At 41.3% G+C, this 17,874-nt stretch overlaps 1 protein-coding gene across 1 annotated transcript; it reads right to left on the minus strand.

Moving 5' to 3' along the window:
* Window positions 1–15,839: 15,839 nt before the first annotated feature.
* Window positions 15,840–17,599, minus strand: LOC147879823 (outer envelope pore protein 16, chloroplastic-like). Its single transcript, XM_087372126.1, has 7 exons — window positions 17,564–17,599; window positions 17,164–17,309; window positions 17,005–17,056; window positions 16,755–16,786; window positions 16,627–16,660; window positions 16,453–16,520; window positions 15,840–16,115 (listed from the first exon to the last, which is right to left on the minus strand). The coding sequence occupies exons 2-7, from the start codon at window positions 17,275–17,277 to the stop codon at window positions 15,972–15,974; spliced, it is 444 nt and encodes a 147-aa protein (XP_087228252.1). The 5' UTR covers window positions 17,278–17,309; window positions 17,564–17,599; the 3' UTR covers window positions 15,840–15,971.
* Between the last annotated feature and the right edge of the window lie 275 nt (window positions 17,600–17,874).

Raw genomic sequence — 17,874 nt, forward strand, 5'->3', positions numbered from 1 at the left:
TTCCCTAACTAGAGTTTGGGCATCTTGAAGTTATTGGGTGATTGGTGGCATGTTCATCTTACAACTTGCTATGTGCCTCTTGAAGGATATTGAATTGTTCCTATAGCTTCATATGATTCGAGTTATGGAAGTTGAGCTCATCCTTTTAAAATGCTTCCATTCTTTTTATATAAGCCACATGCTCTCTTTGGTTGTAAATGAGAGCTTGGGTAGGAACCCAATTCTTGGCTACATGTCAGAGGGTGCAAGCAGAGGCCCCTTCCCAGAGTTGGCACCAATCGGTTGTGAGATAACATTAGAAGGGACATGATTGTCAAAATAGTATAATTTATCTATGCCCTCTCCTACAAGAACCTTCCAAGGTGACAAGAGTAGCCTTATAACTTGGTTAATCAAAGAGATTCTAATTCATCTAGTTGCTTGGAATTAGGCCCAGCTTGATTTTTGCTCAGCTATACACCTTTTAGACCTATTATTCGTAGCTTGAGTAGCTCAGTGAGATTTTTTTTTCCTTTGACATTAGTCACTATAGCTAGTTCTTGCAGTTGCTCATCAACCTCTAGCCGCTTGGCAGGCTCTTTGAACACCACTTTCTTGCCCTTAAGATCTATTGATGCTTTCATAATCATCTATTCTCTAGTACCCTTTTTGATGTTCTTGTCACCCGACTTAGTGATGCCCTACTCAGTGACACTTCTTTGTTTGGATACTCTCCCTTGTCCTTGGTTTGCTCAGTTGGGGCATCATCTACTATCTTTTTGTGCTGTGCTCCAGAGCTACACTCAAAATTTTGATGGGCTCTTGATCATCACTTTGCTTAGGAGGAGTGTGAGGCTTCTCTGTGAAGTTGGGATGGCAAATATTAAGTAGCCATATTCTCGAGAAGCCATGACACTTTATTTGGTAGATGGTGGGGCCATGGGAGTGGTCCTTGTGGTAGAGGAGGGATAGGTTCAGACTTGGATGATGAGAATTTAAAAAGTAAATTGATTTTAGAAGAAGATCAACTAGTCCTTCAATAGGTGGAGTGGGCTGGGTTGGTTCTTAAGGGAGTGGCACTAGTTTGGTTGGGTGGGATGGGTTTAGAAGTAGGAGGAACTAACTTGGAAGCTCCTTGGAAGCCGGAGGGACTACCTTAGAAGCTAGAGGAACTAGCTTAAAAACTAAAGGAATTGACTAGAAGTAGACAAGGTTAGCTTGGAAGGAGCGTGGGCTTAGGTACTTGCTCGAAAAGCTAGAGGTGGCAAAGAGATGGGCTAGTCCTCTTCATTTGGGGCTAATGATCTTGATTTGTCCATGATGGCAAGGAGTGAGGTCTTGGATCATTCTTCCAAGGCTAGGACTCCTAGTCAAGGCACTTCTTAAGTATCCAAGTATGGCAAACCATACAAATATATGGGCCAAGCTTGCAATGTGCTTGGCCCTTGCCACTGATTGCCTACAGTTGCTACTCAAAGTTCATTTGCCATACTATGAGCTAGTCAACTACAATCTTGTCTTTCTAAGATGATAGTGCTTTCACAACATATGATCGTGTTATGTTACTGATACTCTTCTTCAATCCAATGTACTCAAACAAGAAACAAAATAATGAATAGATCTAAGGATCTAGGGTCTTATTAATAAGATAGCCCTGAGATGCTGCATGAGTAGCTCTTTTCCTCAAAGAACCTATTGCAGTGCACTTAACTTAGCACTAACATGGTCTTTAGACTGTCCAAAGGGATAGGAGGAAGCATGAGCACCTATCAAAGTAGCGACTTGTTGATCTATACATGATGACTTTTGATAAGGATGCTATTTTTTTCCTTTTTGTAAGACTCCAAAAGGTCTGCCACTATAGAAGCATTCCAAACGCCCAACCATGGTACTCTATAAACTACTTGAATCCATTGTGATTCATGAGTAGCTTTTCCCTATTGTTGATGTTAATTGGGTGAGGCACAAACAACATTGGCACAATCTTACATTGCTTGATGTGTTATTCTTTAGGATCAAGTGAATTCGGATGGGTGGAAGAAGCCATGGCAATAGTGTAGATGAAAGTGATGAGGACGATAGAGATTTGGAGGTGCAAGTAGGGGGTTAGAGAGTGTAAATAATGAAGAAATACTCTAAAAAATGCAGCACAATGCCCTTTGAACTATCCCTTAGGCCCCCATGCACCAACTGGTGGTTCCAAGAGATGCACCATCAAGTTATTTACTACATCTAACACCTCAACTAGAGTGATATCCATGCCCTACATATGATGACAATTAGTAAAGGCACACTTAAGAGCTTCACCTCCATGTGGTAATTTTGCATGCACCTCTGGTCTAGACACTATCACCAAACAAGAAGATGCTTGGTGTAGCTTCACTTGGCTTCCATTGAAGAGATTGGGTATTGTTTAGCCCTACAAATCTTCAAGTTGTATTGTACTATTGTTGAAGAGCTTAGGGCCCATTCCATCTCAGTTTGAGATTGGTCTTTGGTGGCCCTGTTTGGCATTATACAACAAAACAAGCATACCCTTTTTCAAATGCTTTTGCACAATGTGCTAGTCATGCCAAGCCTTTTTCATTCTTTGGATTACCTATCAAGACCATGGTGTTTAAATGTGTAGCTTGATAGTATTAGGTGATCTAAGTTGATTCTTGATTGCTACTTGAAGAATCAAAACTAAAAATTCCAAAGAAACCACTGCATCCAATCCAAAATTGATATGAAAGTGGTTATATTTGTGGTTACCTTATATGAAGTATGATATGCCCATAATGTAGCATGAAGCTGGGTGTCACAATCTCTCTTATGTGTATTGATGGTCTTGGTGAGGATAGAATTAAGGGTGTTATTAGTGTAGTAAGTTGTAGCAACTCGATGCATTACCATGAAGCCTTTTGTCAGGGTTCATTCATAAAGTACGTCCCCTAATTACTGACAAACTTTGATTGGATATCCATACTTATAGATGATGTTCTCAAAAAAGGAACTTGGCTGTGCTATGAGCCGAGCTATCCGGTAGTTCTTTAGCCTCTAACCTCTTTGCAACACAATCTATGGCAATAGTAATATACTCATTTTGTGTGTATTGAGCCACATTCTTGAATGGTTGACCAATACAGATAGACCAAGCCCCATCTTTGGAATGCTACCCGTGGATGGCTTGATTGCAATAGCCTATGATGCTACAGAAGCAATTTTCCTATTCTCTAGCAAGCATCACAATGAGCACACTGAGAATGTGCATCCCTCAAGAGTGTGCTCCATCATTAACTAGCTTCTAGAACTTTTTGAACCACTATCTCACCACTGAAATGATGTCTTGCAAGCCTAGTGCATGGTTTGGTGAGGACCTTCTACTTGTGTGGTAGAAACCAATGATGTAATATGACCTCTATACCTTGGTGATTTAGCTAGCCACAATTTAAAGTATATTTCTAAGATTTCAAAGCCAATTGCCTACATTTATCTCAAGGCATTTGCTCAAGCAATGTTCCTTGTGACACTTAATGAAGCATTTCTTCATAATCGGTCTCAAAAAATGCCATAGCAAATAAATGGGCATCTGGGAGCTTGGTTGTCAATCTTGGCTTTCATATGTGAAAAGTAGTCTACCCTTGCAAGGGACTTACTTGGTTTATGAATGATTTTGAAATTGGATCCTATAGCAACAACATCCATTTGGCCAGACATCCGTGAATTACTATTTTGTTGATCATGTATAGCAACGCTTAGTGATCCAAAAAAAAAATGAACAGGTCGCCAAGCAAATAGTGCCTAAATGTTTGGACACTATGAATTGTTCCAAGAGCTTCATGCTAGGTAGTGCTGCACTTGGGTGCTATCATTAACCAATTGGCATAATGTGTACTCTAATCTACTACTGGATGGGCTAGTATAATGTTGATTGCATAACCCGATGCATACACATGGACATGAAAGATCACACCCCATTGATGTTGTCGGAGAATCGCTTCATTTTTCATTTCATCAATCCACACAATTCCTCGATCCACTAGAATGTGATACCATTTTTGGTCATTTCATAGGATAGTGCTGCAATCTTGGTAAAATGCTTCACAAATCTTTTATAGAAGCTAAGAAATTCAAAACAGGATCTTACCTATGTCGAATTCTCTCGCCTAGGCATCTTGTCACTTGCTTGGATCTTACTTAGCTCGGTTAGAATAACCTCCTTGGAAATCATATAGCCAAGTAAAACACAAACCTGTACACTTAAAAAATACACTTGACCTAATTCAAAGAGATTCTTGCCTACATGCACCTAGCAAAGACCTTCTCAAGACATGTCAAATGCATGGATATTGTCAAGTTTACATGAAAATCATCTAGATAAATAGCAATGAACTCGGCCCAATAATCCTAAAAAGTTTCAACCATAAACTCTAAAAAGTGGGTGGTGCATTACATAGACCAAAGGGAAGGACTTTCGTGGCATATGTACCTCATTCTGTAATAAAAGCTATTTTAAATTGATCCTTGGGTCCTTTAGAAATCTAATTGTACCCACTATAGCCATCCATGAATGAATGCATCTCGTGACCCATAATTTGATCAATCATTTTGATCAAATTGCATAGATAAATCTAACTTAGATGAGTGGATCAAGCTCAGCTTTCACCTACTTGGCATAATTTGGATTCATTCTATACCTTTGCTGATGCACCAGCTTGGCATGACTAGAAAGTGGTTGATCCAATCATTTTGATCAATTGCATAGATATCTAGCTTAGATGAGTTGATCAATCTCAGCTTTCACCAACTTGGCATAATTTGGATTCATTCTATACCTTTACTGATGCACCAACTTGGCATGACTAGAAAATGGTTGAGAGATATTGCACCAGTTTTTGGCACTGGTTTCTAGGTGTTGTTGTGGGCTTGTGTGCATGCATACTAGAAGAGAATTGGTGCAGTGTTATGGCATAAGGTTTTTTATTATTTCACTGAGTATGGTGTTGAGATTTTGAAGCTTGTTGGAAGGAGAATCTTGGTGCTATCAAGAGCTTTTTTAAGGTGGTTGTAGGCTATCTTCTTGCAAGATTGTTGTCAAGTGCATGTAGAGATTTCATGCAATATCATCATGCATACAAGCCTAATCAAAATATATCACACCTGAGCCAGAATGAATACTTACCTCTCTCCTTTAATAGTCACTACTCATGTGGGATGCTCCTTTCAGTGGACATGCCTTACTAGCTGACACATTTGGATTTAATTACCCACTAGAGACATGCCCTACTAGGGACACCTTTGGATTTAATGCCAACATTGTGCTAATCTAGCCAATAGTTTGAAGATCAATCATTTATGTACTTTGGCTTTTCAAAGCCATTGTGCCTCCATAGGTGAAATATTTCCTCTCAATACCCTTGGTGGATGCTGCATGGTTACCCACAACAAGTTTTCATATTTGCCTTTTTTATCTTTATTTAATTTTTAGTAAAAATTGGATCACCTTTTCAAAAATTTACCCTTTTACCCTTTTAACCCTTTCAGATTTTTTCCATCGTCTATAGTAAATTGTATAGTAAGAGTGTGGGGTGAAACACTAATTAAAGATGTGGGGTATTTATACATGAGCCTTGACACACTCTCTCTAATACTAGTTTATCTCTCCAAGATGTTGATTCTAAATATCTCGATCTTGTCCCAAAATTAATCCTTAGATAGATAGAACTCAAATCTAAGGTCAAACAAGAATTCGAAGGTCAAAAGAAGAATTTATTGAATCACCTTCTTATGCCACTAGAGTGTGCAACTCTATAGACTTTTGTCTGTCTAATCTTAGAATATACTTGGTTTTGAAATACAAGGTCTTGGAGGATCCTCCATCATATGGGAGTGAAGTAGAGTTCAAGAGTTCTCATCATTTTTTCACTTATGGGACACTCTCTCACTAGAACTCTTTTCTCTCTCTCTCTCTCTCTCTCTCTCTCTATAGACAATGATTTTGCAAGTATTTCCACATATTCTCTAGAGATTGTTTTGGATACAACCATCCTATCATATCTAAAAATTATTATTTCAATCTCAAATTATTACAAGCAAAGCTTTGTCACTATACATACATGTAGTTTTGTTGGCTATAATTCTCACTTGTAGTTCTATTAGCTTCACACACATGTAGTTTTGTTGTCAACACTTCTCACTACATTTGAGAGTTTGAAACTCCTATAACCCAATTTAGCTACTATCCATAGGTATAAATTGCATCTATAGTTTTGTTTGCATCTTTTCATTCTACCTTGAACTTATAGGATTTCCATTGGCTGCTAGAATTGGATCTTGGCAAATTGTATGATGGAGAAGGGAATATGTTCATTGAGATTTGCGGGTCAACATTTGCTTGGGTGTAGCCAATCGCAAAACTATTTCTGAGGCCATTTTGGGGCCGCGACGTGATGCGGTCCTAGGGAATATTTGAATTTTGTGCGAACACGTGCTCTCATCGAAAATTTTTTCAATGTCATGAAGGCGCATTGGTGTAATAATGAGACGCAATCTATTTGTTCAGAACACCACATAGCTTGACACATGGCATCTTCGCCCTGCTTCGTGTAGCACAGTCTTTACCTTATGTTGCCTGATCACTTATCATTGCGCAGCCTTTTGCTGTAGCTTTGCCACTTGTCACTGTGGGCACGCACCCATACAGATAATTAAAATTGAAGGTTGGCTTGGAGAGACCACCGTGCTGGTTCTTGGCATAATAATTAGATGCAATCTATCATTCTGAACACCGTCGCAATTCAATCTCTAGCCTGACCATCTGTCATCGTGCAACCTTTTGCCACATCTTTGCCCGCAGCCCATGCAAATCATAGGTTGGCCTAGAGAGACCACTGCATTGTGTACCAAGGAAAATGTATTCCGTTGTGCAACCAAGCAAAATGAAACTGACGATATGGCCCTTAAGGGGTCCCCTATAGGGGCAAGGGCCATATTGACATGCCATTTCTATCCAGTGGCATCCTGGATATTGTATAATGCACATCGATATGGCCCTTGCTCTTAGAGGGGACCCCTCAAGGGCCATATCATCAAGTGCATTTTTGAAAGCTTTATTGTATTTATAAACCAAGGAAATTATAGTCCTTCTTTCTTGGTATTTTAGTCCTTGTTATAGGTAAATATAAATGAGGAAAAAAGTATAATTTATCGAGTGAAAATTGAGCAAAAGAGATCACAATGTACATCTACGTCCAATAACAAGTTATATAAAAATTATCAACTTATACCAAGCAAAAATTGAACAGAGGATCTTACATTTATAAAAACTCGGCAATTGCTGAGAGCCTTAAAGGCCAAAAGATTACAAGTAGTGGCCAAAACCATTCAAATACAAATGTAAAAGCAAGGACTCAGATTACAGACCCCCCAGCAAGTTGAGAGTACTCTGCTTTGAAAATACTGAGGCCTTTGTCGACATCTAGGGGGAACCCATATAGCACAGCCATAAAGAGGCTCTCTGTGAGCATGTCATCTAAGGTGATGACATTTAGATGTGTGGGGAATCGCCTGTGGGAACGAAGGGTCTCCACTAGTGCTAGCATTTATACTCCAAAAGAGTGCAACACAATTACCTTATATGAGAAGGCAAATATTATTGGGATCATAGAACATCGAGGGGGGTGGTAGTAGGCATGCTGAAGATGAGTGGGTGGGCAGCAGATGAGCAAGGGAGCAGATGCAGTGATGAGAGCTAGAGGAGGAAGCGTGTAGCAAAGTATAGCAGGGGCAAAAAAGAGCTAGAGGGGTGTGGAGAAAAGTAGCAAAGCATGGGCGGATCAGAGCAACATAGTAAAATGCCAAATGCCACTGATCTTATATATATATTATAAAGTTTGAGCCACCGCGGTGGCTGGAGCCCGGGGCTCCATCCATATTGATTGCAGGGCATCGTGGTGGAATCCCTCAGATGGGTTGGTAATCATGAATAAGACGCCATGTGGTGCCACTCCAGTGGCTGGTAATTAACTGCTAGCTCGGTGGAATCTTAGCCATGATAGACATGGGTGATGAGAGCCATAACCAATGGGCATCAATTCCCACAAAGGTAAATCATGAAGCTCTAATCACTCATTACCATGCACTCTAGCTCTCTACCGAGCATGCGAGCCCAGTGACTGGTAATTTTTACTGCACTCGTAGTGATCATGCATGCTAAAGTGTAGTGGTGGGTGAGCGGTGGCACAATGGAATCGTAGCCATGTTAGACGTGGCTAATGACAACCACCACCATCAAGCATTAATTCCCACAAAAGTAAATCATGAAGCCTAATCACCTCTAATCCCTCATTACCATGCACTCTAGTACTATCCTGAGCATGCAAGCCTGGTGACTAGTAATTTACTACACTCGTAGTAATCATGCATGCAAGCCTGGTGGTGGTAACTAGAAGCTGAGTAATTGCAGGCCACTGAAGTGGTTGGTAATTAACTGCCAACCTGGTGGGTCTTAGCTGCTATTTCATTTCCTTCACTGCTACAAACCGCTATTTCATTTCCTTCACTGCTTCACCTTCTATCCCTCTCGACCATTTCTTTCTCCCTTGTAATCGGACTGCAAACTCAAGCCTCCACTATTCCATTTCCTTCACTATTTCATCTTCTATCCCTCTCGACCATTTCTATCTCCCTTGCGCTCTTCCTACAACTTCTATCCCCTCTCGTAATGGACCCTGCATAGTTTGAGAGCTCCTCACACAATCCTCCCCCTTTGTAGCACAGTGCGGGAGCCCCTCCTCCCCTGATCTTAAAATCATCACATATGGGAGCTCCTCTCTCGCTCTTCAAAAGCCCAATTTGGATGCTCTCCAAAACTTCACCAGGTTGGTACAGGAGGTGAATGTGAAGGAGGGGCAACTAGTCTGCCAAGGTCAGAAAATTACCATCAATGAAAGCGTAATTGAAAGTGCTCTATGAATTTCTGGAGTGCAAGGAGGACATGCTTTGGTGGTGGATGTATTACTTGGAGTCGGCATAGACGGTGAATATTAATTTCCCTGGCTATTCTTTCTCCTACTCTTTTAAGGTACTTGTCAAGCTCATGATGTAGGTTTCTTTTGGCAGGACATGATAGAGGTGCGAAGATGTATAGACCGCAAAGACCAGGATGAAGAGGAACCCCAACAAAACAAGGAGTTACTATGGGTGTATAAGTTAGCAGAGTCAAGCAAGCAGTGTGTAATCTGAGTGTCTGAAGAGATCTGCCATTGTGCAATAGACTGGCCTCAAGAGTTGGGAGATGCTTGCTATAGAGAGGTTGATAAGATAGTCGGGAGTCTGGAATTTCCTTGAAAAAGCAAAATGTCGTGTTTTGAATGATAATGTTTTAAGTAGCTTGGTGGTTGAAATCTGATAGTTAACTATAACCAGTCTAAAGGGCACTAGCATTGTGCAACAATTTTGAGGATAGCACGACAGTAGTATAGGGATAGCATGGTAGTAGTGCAGGATTAGTGCCGGATAAGTTATCGCCAATGCGGTGGTTGGTTGCACTAGGATATGAACAACCACCATCGTGGTGGTTTGCTTCTATTATTATAAGATGAATGGATTCGTTATGGGAAACCAGCGCGGTGGTTGTTGGGATATACTAAAAGCAAGCATGGGACGAAATCTGACGGTTAATGAAATTATAAACAATCTAAAGGGAACTGTTTTAGTATAGCACTGTGCAACAAATTTTAGGATAGCACGATCAGTATAGGGATAGCATGATTGCAAGATAAGTTATCGCTAGCGCGGTGGTTGGTTTGTACCACCAGCGTAGTGGTTTGCTTCTATTATTACAAGATGAATGGATTTGTAGGATGTGTGGGTTTGTTATGGGAAACCAGCGCGGTGGTTGTTGGGATATACTAAAAACAAGCATGGGTGTTCCCGTTTGGGATTTACAAAAACAATTTTATAAAACCAGCACGGTGGTTGTTTGGGATATATACTAAAAGGAAGCAGTCTCAATACAAATTCCATTTTGTAGGACGAGTGGACATAACACTTATTTCATTAATTTTAGACTTGTCAATGTACAAATTCATTTTTATAGATACTTTTGGACTAGATTTTGGATAAAATTTAAGAAAAAACCCACTCTTCAAAACAAAAATGAAAACATAAAACAAGCAATTTTAAGGAGTTTTTTGAAGGAAATTAAATCAAAATTATAAAATTTAACGTGACACAATTTAATACATAAAAGACACTTGTAAACTCTCATTAATAGTTACATCAAAAGACTTAATTTTCCTTAATTATTTACTTAATTTATTATGGTTAAAATTAATAAAAACAATTTAAATGCATTAATAAATTAATTAATGTATGTATGTATGTATGGCCCATGCATGACATTAATTTACTATAAGAGTCCTCTAATGCATGTATGTATGCATGTATGGCCCATGTATGACATTAATATACCATAAGAGTAACGGTATGCATGCATGTATGTATGTATGTATGTATTCATGCATGCATGCATGCATGCATGTATGTATGGCCCACACATGACATTAATTTACCATAAGTGTCCTCTAAATTCTTCAAGATATCATAATGGTATTAATAAACACCTTTTGAGAGTTTAAAAACTCTAAAGTCTCATAGATATGACGTCACACATGACACTGCACATGCATGCATGGAACGTACATGTCCTTGGTTCATCGATGGAAGGCCATTGATACATATGGTGGGACCGGTGCAATGCACTTGTCACATGGCATAGGCATGCCTGCAAGGCTTTTAGTTGATTTGTGTCCATGTGGGATTCACGGTGCGACTATTGTGACGGAGGGGAGGGAGGGGGAAAGAGAGAAAGGGAGGGAGGTAAGAAAGAGAGGAAAAGAAAGGGGAAAGGGGAGGGGAGGGAGGTAAGAAAGAGAGGAAAAGAAAGGGGAAAGGGGAGGGGAGGGAGAAAGGAAGGGAAGGGAAGGAGAAGGGGTAGGGAAGAGGAGAGAGAGAGAGAGAGAGAGAGAGAGAGAGAGAGAGAGAGAGAGAGAAGGGGAGGGGAGGGGAGTTGAGGGGAAGGGAAGGGCAGGGTGAGGAACGGGGAAAGGAGGGGAGGGAGGAAGGGGAGGGGAGGGGAATGGGGATTGGGAGGGCAAGGGAGGGGATGCAAGGGATAAGGGGAGGGTAGAGGTGAGGAAGAGAAGGAATGGGGAGGGGGACTCCCTAATGCATGCTCTGGTGGCCTCGGCTGCCAAGCCTAGGCCTAATGCAGGCTCTTGTAAGGGGAGGGGTGAGGTGAGTAAAGGAAGGAGAGGGCTGGGGGTTAACAAATACATGCTTTGGCGGCCATGGTCGCCAAGCACCTACACAAATAATAATAATATTTTATTTGCGCAAGTGCTTAGCGGCTGCGGCCGCCCAATTGGTGTTTTGTATTCGAAGGGGGAGGGGTGAAGGAAAGAGAGAGGGGAGGGAGAAGAGAGAGGGAGCAGAGAGGGAAAGAGAAGAGAGGGAGAGAGGAGAGGAACAAGAGGGAGAGGGGAAGAAGAGAGAGAGGGGAGGGAGAAGGGAGCAAAAGGGAAGAGAGCGAGAAGAGAGAGGGAGAGGGGAGAGAAAGAAGAGGGAAGAGAGGGGACGGGAGGGGAGAAGGGAGAGGGATAGGAAGAAGAAGGGAGAGGAAGGGGAAAGCAAAGGGAGGGGAATGTGAGAGGCTATATATAAGCCACGGAACCCTAAAGTTTTGAGATTTCCCTCTCTTTTTCCTCTCTCCCTCTCCTGCTCTCTCTCCATCCTTAGAATTCAAAAGTCTCACTCTCTCTCCTCGCCATTCTCTCCCTTCTCTCTCATTCTATCTCTGATTTGAAAGTTGCTCTTGTAAAAAGTCTGTACTTCTTTGAATTTCTTCAATATTTAATTTTCTTTTTTTTGCATGCGCTTCTTCCCTTAGTGCTCTTTGTGTACCATTGGTTGTGGATCCTCAAATCACATTGCATTTTCACATGATAAAGTTGATTGGCTAGGTTATACATGCTCATTTTGAGCACTTCCTTGCACTTTAAGTGATGATGAACCTTTTTGTTGTTGTCATACCAATTCTTTATTGGTTAGGTGATGACAAAACTTTTTGTTATATTTGATGGATTGTAATGTTTCAAGGAGCTTGTAGCTAATTCAACGTCTAGTGCGTTGGTTATTTTGGCCTAGGGATATCGATTTGTTGCATGGCTTATATTCCCAATTGATCTAGATTTTCTATTAGATTCCAAAATGTCTTTATGCGATGTTGTTCCTAGTCAAAAGCCATAGAGGTTGTTTCTTTGTTTCAAGGTTATCTTCAATTTTGACTATTGGAGAAGAATTTAATATCCTACCAAAATTGTACCATGGTAAGGATAGAATAATGTTTTGTTGTTGATTGCTAAAACCTTCATCTAGCTCTGTTGACTGCAACACGATTGATTGTTGTCCAAAGAGTTGTAAGTTAATCATGATGCCTAGTTTAGATGCATAGTTCTCCTACATAGGTGTTCTGTATAGTCAATCATTGACAATTACCACAATTGTAGATCTTTATTTTGATAGGGATTGTAATTAAAATGTGACCATTAAAATTCTTTCTACTTATCAAGTTTGAAAAAATTTAAGGGGGTGACAAGGATTTTTTCACTTGGTCCTTTAGAACTTAAGAATGAGGTTATCAGCGTGAGGCTTGAGACATGCACTTATTCTGGTACCATTGCTACCGTTAGGATATTGATGGTGCTAGAACTAACAACGTTGATCCATTTGAGTTAGTCACATCCCTTGAGGTACTTTGCCTTGTGCTAAGTGTTCATTGGTGGAGGTCTAAAACCTCCATGCACCTTTTGTGTTTTTTGTTGATTCCTATCTTCACCTAGGGATGGTGTATGTGCAAATTGGAATTTGGTGTGTATCTAGTTCTGCCTATAATAGTTGTTGTGTTTGGATCACCTATTCACCTATTCTTCTCAGAAGATCTTTCCCTTATCTATGTTTGGCATTTTGTGATCTTGTCATACTCAATGGGTGTTTTATTCTTGCATTTCGCCATGCCTACAAGCTCTAAAGCATGTGTGTGGTTTTGTACATAACCTATGTGTCTAGATATGTAAACTTGTAGGATTTTAGGGTCCAATTCCCCAATTTTATTCTCTAATTCAATTAGTTGTAGAGTCAAGGTCTTATTCTTGGCTTGGCCCCCAAATAGATTTTTTTTGATTCCTAATGTTTTATTTATTTATTAATTGTTATTTGAATCTATCTATCTATCTATCTATCTATCTGTGTGTGTGTGTGTGTGTGTGTGTGTGTGTGTGTGTGTATGTAATGATTGGGATTGCATGACTTAGATTGACTTAGTTGCAGTAGAAGGCAAGTTATTGGGATATTCCTTCAATTTTATTAAACTAGATAATTTTGTCGAGTGCTGATCTCTATAATGAGTAGAAATTCCATACCAATTGCATTGATGCTAGTGGTTGTGGTAGAGAACAATGTCTTCTAACTAGCTAAAGACATTTCTTGATTATATAGACTCTAATTGATGTTTGTGCCTTAGTGTCCTTTGGCATGTCCTTGTCCATCTGGGAGTTGTTCCTTCGTTTCTTTAGTTGTGATATCCATTTAATTGGTTTGCGCTCTAGTGTCCTTTGGCATGTCCTTGTAGATATGGGAGTTGTTCCTTGGTTTCGTTAGTTTTGATATTTTATTATTTTTTAAAGAGCATACCCAAAATTTTGAGGATTCATGTTGTACCAACTTTTACCCATGACCACCCTTTCCCCCCCCCTTCCTCCATTTCCACCACCCCTCCCCTCCCTCCCCCCCCCACCCCCCCCTCTCTCTCTCTCTCTCTCTCTCTCTCTCTCTCCCCCCCTTCTCTCTCTTTCTTTCTCTCTCTTTCTCCCTCTCTCCCTCTCTCTCTCTCTCTCTCTCTCTCCCCCTCTCTCTACCCCCCCTCGTCGGCCGCTCCTCCCCTAACCTACCTAATCCTATGTGATCCAAACCCATTTTTGCATGATTTGGTATTGCTTGATGTTTCTTTAAAAATATTTTGCTGCACCTATTGCTTATTTGATATCCAAACCCTTATTTATAGGCTCTTTGTTCTGGCATTGTTATTGTGCTTGTTGGATTTTTTAACATCTCTTTTCTTGGCTCTGCAAGGGTGGTCAGTAGAGTCTGATCTTTCTTTGGGTATCCATGCACAAATTAATCTTATGCCCATATTCTCACACTACCTTGGTATGAAATTTTGGGCATCTTACATTTTCTCTATGGGACTTAGGTTGTTTTAGTTCTAGTATTCTTTTTTATGTTGGATGTTTGGTGCTTGATTAGTGCTAGAAGGTTATATGGACCTTGACTACCTCGCTTCGTTTCAAAAGCAAGTTTAATGAGTAATTTCTCCAAAAAAATTCAAATAGAAAATTCCATTTCTATATTATTGAAAAAATATTTAAAAAGAACAATAACACTTGCGTCTCTTGATGGAGTCTTGATGTGATAGTGACTCACATCGAACCTTGGAAGCAATATAAGAGGCATGTTAGAGTGACATGAGTGCAAAAGCATGATACGATCAAAACTCATTCAAACACATGAACCATTGGAGAGAGAGCTCTCGTTATAACCTTCCATACTAAAAAGGCTACAGACAAAAAAGCCCCTACTCCCTCAAGCTGGTCCATTTCTATTGGTGAAACGGTGTATAATGGCTTCATGCTACCATTGTCCTGGACATAGCGCTGTTTTAAGTTCACCTTAACATGCTTCTACACCTTGGATAGGGATGACTCGCTATCCTAATCCACTTGCACACCTGAACTCCTCTTGAACTACATACATTATCAATTAGATGAACTAGACCTTCGAGCATAAACTTGGTTGGTTGCATGAAGCGATCTAACAATATCCAAGCTCCTCCTTGTCAGTTGCTTAAGATGTTTTTGGGCACCTACCTTGGTAACCGTGTTCTTCTTTCCAAATCACTCAATGTTAATGCACCCATATTCACTCAATGTTAATTCTAACCTATTAATTAGTGTATCACCTTCCCCCTCAATCTCGATTAACATAAGCTAATTAATTTAATTCATCTAATTAAACTTACCACCTAGGTCTTGCCGCCTCCCTCATAGCCCTAGCCCTCGCCACTGCCTCCCTCCATGCCCTTGCGCCTCCCTCAGCCCTGCCTCTCCCTCCACTCACCACCCCGCCCCCCCCCCCCCCTTTTCTTCTTCTTCACTCCGCCTTTCCCTCTCCCCTTGCCGTCACCTCCCTCTTGCCTTCCTGGGCTCACCTTCCCTCTTGCATCCGCGCCTCTACCTCTCTCTCCATTCAGCCTCTTGCTTGGCCTCTCCCTCAACTCCCTCAAAACCCCCCCTTCCCGCCCCTATATATACTCGCCATGAAACTTCTAGAATGCAACATTGCCACGCGTCGATCCTGGAAATCAAAATCCCTAAAACCTTCCTCGAAATCGACCCCTTCGACCTTATGTTAATTCTGCCTCCTCCACTTAGGTTCATTCGACAACTCCCAGATCTTGCTCCCTTCCACTAGTAGGGATATCCATTTTTCCAACATTGTGGGCACTTGTTCACTCATAACTTGTATTTAAATGGCGCTTAGAGCACACGAACTAAACCTATTATGGAGGCTCTTTGCTTCTAAGTTGCGCTTGTTGTCACTTTACGGTACCATGACATCATTGAGAGTGCATGACACTAACTTACGAAAAAATCTACCAAAATCTACCATATGTACGCATTACAAAGCACGATACAAAAGCAGATTACCCAATTTCTTGAAAGATACTTTGAATTGTAAAAATGTTTCCAAAAGATGGCTGAGATTCAAATGAGTCATGACATATATGATGACAAATATGCACAATCATTGCTTACAACAAAGAAATTTTCCATGAGACATGCCGTCTGGTGTTTCACTTGTTGAGCTTGATCAGCTCCTTTTTGAAATGTATATCAAGTTATATGACGCAGAAACTCGGCAGCAGTTGCAATTGCTCCTCCAGTTATCGCAGCACTAATCACCCGATCATGTCGGACGTTGGGTTCTGTCAGCGACAATGCTGCTCCCGTGAGTGCTCCGCCCAACAGTGCATTCTTCTGTAAGGAATCCTTCCCTACATGTTAGGAAATTTATATATATATATATCGATCTACGCTACATTGGTAAAACGACAAAACGATCTACTGAACCCACATCGTTTTTAGCATCAGTCATAGATGCAATGCAAGTGATTTAAGCACGCCATTGTAACTTGTCATTACTCAATCGACCGAACGGTGCAGCCATTGGCGTATAGAACGCCATGCGGGCATGCTCTGCTAAGTTCGCGTAGCAATTCTACGACTGGTTTTAATTAGCTGATTCGGGAAGATTTTTCGTGGGCGCAGAACATTTTCCTATTGAATTACGATACGATGCACGGTCTTTTCTTACCCAATCATGTACACCTCTGACCTCCTGCATCCCGTAGGTCATTCCGGAATAGACTCCGGCTACAAGTCCTGTAACCGCATTTCAATTTATCACGGAAGGAACCGGACGAAACGTTGCATCGATATTAATTGTTGACAGCACTGAGCGTAAGCCAGCAAAGTAGAGCATGCTCACCCCATTGTAAAGCTTCTTTCCCCACACGTTGCACCTGCCATCAAGCACAGAGGGCACCCACGTTTTATATCAGAGCAGAAGCGTTCCAACCATACGTCCTAAACTAGACAAATATCGTAAGTGTATACCATGTTCTCTAACGATTTCTTGTCTGCTTCCTCTGCAAAAAATGACAACGACAAAGGTAACGATCAACAAGCGACATGAGCAACAGAACCGACAAAGGAGTAATTGGGCAGTCCATCATACGTATGTGAAGGCAGAGAAATTTCCATTTTGTGAGGGTGAATCGGAGCGCAAAAAAGGAATATAATGATGTGGTGCAATTTCAGGTCTACGGCTCTCACACTGTTTTTGTCTGTTGGATGTTGAGATTACCTTGCAGCAGGAATTTCGCAGCGTCTTGAGTCGCAGCGTGCAATGCACCCACCTATTATCCACTGTAGAATTCAGATACGGAGGAATCTATGTATCGCCAAATTCGAATTGCACAGCCGCTGAAAACGAATTGTAAACGGCAATTGCGAGAACGTTTACCCCTCCAACTTTCACAAAACCGTCCACCACCCGGTTCAAAAGGGGATGACCGAGGTCCACGAGCACATCGACGTTACGGTTATCCAAATCAGCCTGAACTCGGGCCTCAGGCATTGTTGACGTCCAATCTAGGCTAGTCGTTGGAGCTGCAAAAAGAGGAGCAGGACGTGGGCTCAAAACAAAATTCTAGGGCATTTTTGCATCATGACCAGGCAAGCCGAATTCAAAGTTCCACAGGCGAGACTTCATCAAGATCAGGCAATCCAAATTCAAGGACGTTCTTCATCAACATGGCTAGTGCAAAGAAGACTTCAGTACGATCCTACCCACCAACCCCTGACTGGAAACAACGTTTGAACATGAACAAGCAGGCAGCATCCTGCAGCTAGTGGAAGGATACCTGGAGATCAAATCGACGACAGACTTGAGAGCAAATGGATCGACGTCGAAAGCCTTCGGAAGGATGATGGGTTGCAAGTCATTTGTGGAGTCCACGCGTGTTTAAGGGTGGCGTGCTGCATGCAGTACGCGTGTTCAGTCGTGTTGCTCACAAGAGAGCCTTCACGAAGCACTTGTATCAAAAGGAAAAGGAAAATGAAATCACATATGCATCGAGAGTGTCCAACATCCAAGGGTTTGTGGAGCAAAGGGGTTGAGCGTTCGCCCACCTGAGGTGACTGAGCTGAGCGTTTGCCCACCTGACATCCGCTC

The sequence above is a fragment of the Dipteris shenzhenensis genome, chromosome 33 (genome assembly GCF_047967505.1).
Source record: "Dipteris shenzhenensis isolate YYH24624 ecotype China chromosome 33, Dip_SZ_1.0, whole genome shotgun sequence".
Taxonomy (NCBI): domain Eukaryota; kingdom Viridiplantae; phylum Streptophyta; class Polypodiopsida; order Gleicheniales; family Dipteridaceae; genus Dipteris; species Dipteris shenzhenensis.